The 6926-nt window shown below is 33.3% G+C and overlaps 1 protein-coding gene across 1 annotated transcript; it reads right to left on the bottom strand.

Moving 5' to 3' along the window:
• Nucleotides 1–259: 259 nt before the first annotated feature.
• Nucleotides 260–6453, bottom strand: LOC123196564 (phospholipid-transporting ATPase 2-like; the record flags this gene model as incomplete). The annotated part of the gene is made up of 9 exons (XM_044610621.1): nt 260–1037; nt 1242–1369; nt 1966–2017; nt 2135–2291; nt 2406–2550; nt 4556–4591; nt 4774–4890; nt 5890–6060; nt 6412–6453. Coding segments are annotated over 9 exons (1041 nt in total), but the record flags the coding sequence as incomplete, so codon positions are not given.
• Between the last annotated feature and the right edge of the window lie 473 nt (nt 6454–6926).

Here is a 6926-nt window from a genome sequence, read left to right as displayed (position 1 = left end):
GGTGGTTGTACGTATCCGATTTTTAAGCTTGACACCTTGGGTTGCCTAGCCTGTCAAATACACTTCTCAAGCATCGAGTTAATAATATCTACTCAACATGAGTTATCTTTTACTTGTTAGGACTTATCTACTCAACATGAGTTATTCTCAATTTAGTGGTAGATAGAAAATTGGGTCCATCCAATATGAGTTCATACAACAATAAATCCTTGTGTTATCACTCAGTTGAAATATATAGAGGTACATCTAACAGAGTAAGTTCAACCATAAGCAAGGTAATTAATTTGCAGCTGTGTTTTTACTGGATTTTAAAACACAAAAATGGATGTAGAGGATGCCTTAGACAATTAATTTTTGGATGGAGCTTGTGAATGAATGGCCTATGAAACTACTCAACATAATGTGGTATTTAAAAACTACAGCCCAAACATAAATTTTCTAGCCATCAAATAAGTAGTAAAGTCAGATATCCTTACAGTTTCTTAAGTAAACAGAAGACAATGTGGACTGGGACTGAAAGAAGTCGAATGGAGTAGCTGCCCCGAAAGACCTAGTATTTGGAGAATCAGATGATAAAGGTTCATAAACTGGATTTCTGCTCTTTGGTTGAGTAATGGATAATGGAGAAACATCTTTTTTAAAACATCTTGGCTGAGGTTCAATAGTCCCCACAGACAAAATGGGACACCCATACGTTCAGCCTGCTGAAGTACATTGATTTTACTTGGTCTGTAGGTATAACGGAAGTATTTCAAAGCCATGATTGGACCTATTCCTGCTGCAACTATGAGCTGTAGTGGAATTACAATTTTAGTCAGTGAAATGGATTGGACTCGTTTTCTACCTAAATAAATAGGCAAGCCTTCCATAACTTAAATGTCGAAGGGTGATAATTACAAACATAGTTAACCAATAAGACGGTTGGTGACACAATCGGAACATGATTGTGTACATCCCGGATGATGGAATAGCACTGAATATCCAATTTATGACATAGAAGGCAGCTAAATTCCCCCATATGGCAAGAAGTTGGAACACTGTAAAGGTATCGCACGTAACAATCAAAACTCAGAGACAGTTAGAACAAGATTAATCATTGGTGAGAGAGGAAAAGTCATCACACTCTCCTCTTCGTTTCTACCTACAAAGATTAATATATGCACTCAAGCCAGTGTTGACAAGGCCTCATTAATTTTTTTTAAAAAATATTTGGCAAACATATTAATGTGATGGAAACTTACTTGGTTTCCAATGCCACAACAAAAGCCTGCAAACATAAACATACGGACAGTGCTACCATTGAAACCTCCTCCATTTCGCTTTTTTCATACACATAGGCATTTATACTGACTACAAACATGACAATCGCCTATAATCACCTCAAGTATTAAATGGAGATACAACAAGAAAATATTACAACTTTCAACAAGAAAATCCACCATCAATCTCATGATCAAGCAAATCAACTCTTCAGATGGGAACTAAAGTTACTTTAGTACAAACTAAGAGAAGATCACAACAGGCGGTCATGACTGTCCAAACTCCTAGAGCTACAGCCATTTACAAGGGCTTCCTAATAATCTCATAACAAAGAGACGAAGGGAGAAACATATCAAAATTGAAAGAACTACTCAGAAATCATTCTACCTATGGAGATTTCTGACACCTTTCATTATAGATTAAGTTTTCCATTCAGTTTTGTCAGCCAGCTGCTTGAACTATTTTCAATCTTACATCTTGATATTCAATTAGTTTATCATGTTTATTCAAATTAGATAGGAAGATTTGGATGTCTGTAACTCTATCCAGTTTCAATGACGTAATATAAAGTTATGTTGATATAATAGATCTCTAGAAGTTTAAAAACTGGCCTAACTCTCAGGGAAAAAACAAAACAAAAAGGCTGGAACCACAAAGAATTTTTAAAATGTAAACTTGAAAGGAAAACCAAATGATTGCACTCACATGGAATAGGGACCGGCCAAACCATCCAGCAAATGTACTTGGATTAAGAAGCCTGTTTCAATAAAGATCCTGAGTCAGTAAGATGTAAAATACCTTATACAGCAAGTTCCCAGTTATACACCCCAAAAAAATCTATAAAGCGAATAAAAAAAAATTGGAAACAGCTTACCTTCCTGCCTGGCAGTAGAATAAAATTTGAGGATGCTGCATCACAGTCTGTTCACAAAGATCTTTGTCAAGGACACTGACCAGAACAGGAACACTAGCATAGAAGACATTATAAGCCATCAAGCTAACAGAATTGAAAAGACTAGTTCCAGAGATACCTGAAATAAAAGAGAAGCTGAATATGGCCTAATTTCAGAATATCAGAAGCAAAGCAACAACCTGATTCTTTCAGGAAGAACCAAGATAGGAAAAAGCAATATATTGAAACTCACAAGATCTGATAAAACACAGCAAGAGGGAATTATAGAATGAGTACTGGGATAAAAATGCTGTGCGGTTGTAAGAATACCGCCCATGGACAAGTATCAATCTTTTTAGAAACCTGAACTCTGCATTCAGAAAAAGCATTTTCACAATAAAATTTCATCCTAAAATAAAACTTTTTTTATAACTTTGAAGTAATTTAAACAAAAGAAAAAAAAAAAAAAGCATGAGAAAAATTTTCCACATATAGCATTTCTTTGTGGGCTTCGTATGGATAAATATCCTCACATGTGCACATTTGTAAAAGTGGCAAAATGTGGAAAAGAAATCCAAATTGGGTTTCCTGATTCTCCCAATCTCAATATTCTGATTTTTCAGAGACATTGTATCCTATTCTTGGGCTAGGATATTTTCTAAATAACATAAATAAAAATTGTGTAACAATCCAAGGGTTATTGTAGTTCCATAAATTAGAACTTTTCTTCCCTATAAGAAGAAGCTGATTGTAATGTAATTGTGTGTGATGAAATAGAATTTTGAAACAAGACTGAAAATTTAAATAATTATTGCTTGATTTCATTCAATAATGAATATGTGAATTCATACATATTTCATAATAAACTAAGAAAACAATCAACCTAAACTAGAAAAAAGAATCAAATCAATCTAAACAAGGAAAAAGAAATATTCAATGACTAAATTGAAATTTTAATCCTCAAAGCTTAAGGCTTTATCCCTGGTTTTCTGTACTCTCCCTCAATCTAGAGAATAAATGTCTATTATTTCCAACTTGTTTACAAAGAATTTAAATCCAGGTTTAGTCAATGCCTTCATAAGTAGATCAACTTCCTGAAACTTAGTTAAAATATAAGTTGATAATCCCTTCTTCCACTTTCTCCTTAATAAAGTTCCTATTAATCTCTATATGCTTAGTTTGATCATGGTGCACTGAATTGCATGTAATGTTGACTGTAAATTTACAATCACTATAGAGCTTCATAGAACCTATTCAAAAAAACCTCAAGTCTACCATTACTCTTTTTACCCAGAATAACTTGCAAACACTCCTTGTTCTAAGGCTTTAAACTCAATTTTAGAACTACTACCAGATTCAAACGACTACTTTTATTATGTAATTATAGATTCATTAAAAGTAATTAAAGACAATTAAAAAAGATAAATTTAGTGGTAGCTTAAAACTGATATAATACAATATCAAAAATTTGACCTCCAGTACAGTTTAAAGAAGAGTGAATCAACCCAAACTTATCCTATGAGCAGGCATAGGACAATCGACCTAAACGGTAGACATTCTGTTTTCCCGTTTCATAGATGTTTTCACCGCAGAAAACATGCATAAGGTAGACACACTGTGCTTCTTTAATAAACAACCCTTAAAGTAACAACATTTTAAGAAAGTTTAAACAGCTCATAAAGAACAAACTAGTCCTCCAATTAATTATGACTCAGCCATTTCATTCAAATAGGAACTTGCCCATGTAGACGGCTACTCCACAAGCCCACTCTGTATTCCGTAGATAGTATGACTGAAGAATTGTGTTTTTAATGGTCAAAGGGAACACATCATTATCAATAAATGGTGGAAAAAGACATAGATGTGCATCAAATCTTCTAATGTCCTTATCTGGACCAGGACATTCAATCACACTGTGGCCATGGTAGATTAATAATGAAAAGTCATAATGAGAATAAAGCTAGAAAAATTACAAAGAATACTGCATTTATAATGAATTAAAAAAAAAAAAAAAAGAAGAAGAATAAATGTTGCCTTAATTTTGTGCAATAATTCAAATCTATTCCTGTGCAAGCAGCTGGTATGACCATTGTCTTCAGATCAGTTTCACCATCTAGGGCTGCAGTCAACACAAGAAATTATCAAGTTAACATTCACCATCTTAAGAATATAAGATTTGATATCGTTAGATAGATAGCTGCAGGAGTAGTTTACATTTTATGCTACCACCAAAAGTTAAAAGATTTTCAGGTTTCATCTTTGATTAAAAATGAATATCCCAGGTGAACAGAAGGAAACACCCAAGATGTAGGATTGTAAATTTGGCTAAGCTGTAATAAATGCAGCCTAGCTTTTTATCAGTGTTGTATGCTTGTATTGAGCTCTGAGTACAGTGAAACTGACCTGAACTCCACCAGAAAGTAGTACAATGACAAAAATCTGCGTATTACAAGGGGATACACAATAAGTGCTCTCAAGAAAACAGTAATTGTATTGACAAGAAATTGCAGTCATAAAATTTTCATTTGAATGAAGAATAAGAAACTTCAAAACCTGATACTGGTGTATCCTGTACAGCATAAACATCATATTAGCTTTTGATATGTAGTATGTAAATATACCTCTGCATAGCAAACGCCTTGCAGGTCAGAGGTACCAATCAGTACAAGATCACATGGCACTTCATCATTGTCATGAAGCCATACTATATTACCTACACGAATATCCTGTGCTTGGATCTGCAAAACCACCGATGTGTATGTTAGACCATCAATAAAGCAAGTTTACAAATATAAAAGGAGGAGAGAACAGGAGGTGAAACACAGAAAATTATTCAGGGATTATTCACGGGGCCTTCAACCCAGGGGAGGATTGGCAGCTCTTATTGCAAAAAAACTTTTCTTCTTCAATCTTCATTTTTCATTTTTCTTGTAATAATTTAGTGTACCAGTATGTTGAGAGCAATAAAACAGTTTGATCACGTCCAACTGTTTGTGTTAGATTAAGTGAGTTTGAATTGTTAGATGAGTTCTCTAACAGTGTACAAAAAGACAAACTGTTAATTTCACAGGATTTAAAGATAAACAAAAACTTACAGGTGAAAAGACTTTCATCTTACAAAAACCTGAATCAATGAACTTAATTGTTTTATAGAAATTTAACATGCAATTACAACAAACTTCAGAATTCATCTAAAATTAATTATACTATAAACTTCTGAATCAGATAAAGTGCTTTCTATAAAAAAAAAAATTTCCTTTCATTTTTAGGTTTACAGACTCCTATGTTGACCGATTACGTCTAAATTCCTAACCAAGTGCTAGTAATTATAATTTTGAGATATTTCTTTCCTATGCTTTCAACATTAATTGGGAGAGAATTTGGGCTAGGTTTAGTGTTGATAATTGGAATTCAAAATTTCTCATTTGGAAAAAAAAAAACTCCTTGGAAAATCATTGCAAAATCAAAGAAACACTTCAGTAACAGACAAAGCCAAAAAACTTTCAAGGCAGTTCCAATGTGCCTAATCTAATAGTCATATTCATTCATCTTAAAAGGGAACTAACTAATTCAATAACGACAATAACGTCATAAAGCTATAGGAAGAAAGAGTGCATCAAGAAAAAAAAGAACTCTTGATCAACTGCCAAAAATTGTATCTTTGTTTTCCAATTAAATTTCAAATATTAAGCAGGAGAAATATGAAATGGAAAGAAGATATAGAAAAGTCTCCTTACATGTTTTTTGATCCCTTGTTTGACAATCCAAATTTCTTTCTCATTCGCTTTCTTGTTTGAGAGATATCTATTGTAATCATCCCAAGCTTCTTTCGAAGATGAGACTGCAAATATAAATATTAGTGGACCCCATCTGCTGGCAGGATTTACTGGAGTAATAAGTGACCACAGCTGGAGGCAGGCAATCAACAAGAAATACTGATTCATAAAACGGCTGGAAGAAAGAAAAAGTTAGAAAAGGAGAGCTAGAGAGAAGGATAAAAATAAAGAGAGAAAGAAAGATATTTCAGAAATGCATACTAGATTTTATGTATGAATGGATAAACTCTAAACTATTCAAGAACAGAATTTTTAATAATAAAGAATGCTTCTGGCAGTCAAACAAATAAAAGCAGAAAGTATGATGATGTAGCACAAGATCTTATTATAGAAATTGGATAATTTCCTTTGAGCACCAAGCTTAGATTTCAGCTAACAAGAACAGAAAATGAGAGCCAATAAGATTAACAGAGTCAAAATCACCTGAACTGCTCCAATAAATTTTTGGGTAGAAAGTTCAGTAATTTATATTTCCTGTTAGATAAACGGTTGTCACAATAATGGTCCGGTGATGCTTCATCATCATTGATGTGAACATATCGCTTAATTTTTACTTAGAAGCAAATGACCATGGTCAACACATTCTATCCAAGTTTTCAACAGATCTTAACTGCAAGTGCCCTGTCAAACAATCAAATTCAATTTTAGTGCATGTCAAGGAAAAATAACACAGTGCAACTATTTTGGGCATATATGCCATCAGAAATGTCACTGACCAAACGTCTATGTAAGAGAAAGTCAACCAAAAAAAGCATCAAGGTATTTGTGAATACAATATTTTGAACTCAAGAACAACACAGTTAACATTTAATTTAAAAATAAAACCACACACCCGTAATACATTGAATACCCTATTCTAGTGCAGAACATGAGTGCAAAATTTGAAACTGAAGAACACAATCAACATTTAAAACAAAAAATAACCCGGTGGAGATAAC

The sequence above is a fragment of the Mangifera indica genome, chromosome 14, assembly GCF_011075055.1.
Source record: "Mangifera indica cultivar Alphonso chromosome 14, CATAS_Mindica_2.1, whole genome shotgun sequence".
NCBI lineage: Eukaryota > Viridiplantae > Streptophyta > Magnoliopsida > Sapindales > Anacardiaceae > Mangifera > Mangifera indica.
Note: the sequence above shows the minus strand (reverse complement) of the source record. Positions and strands in the feature narration are given on the sequence as shown.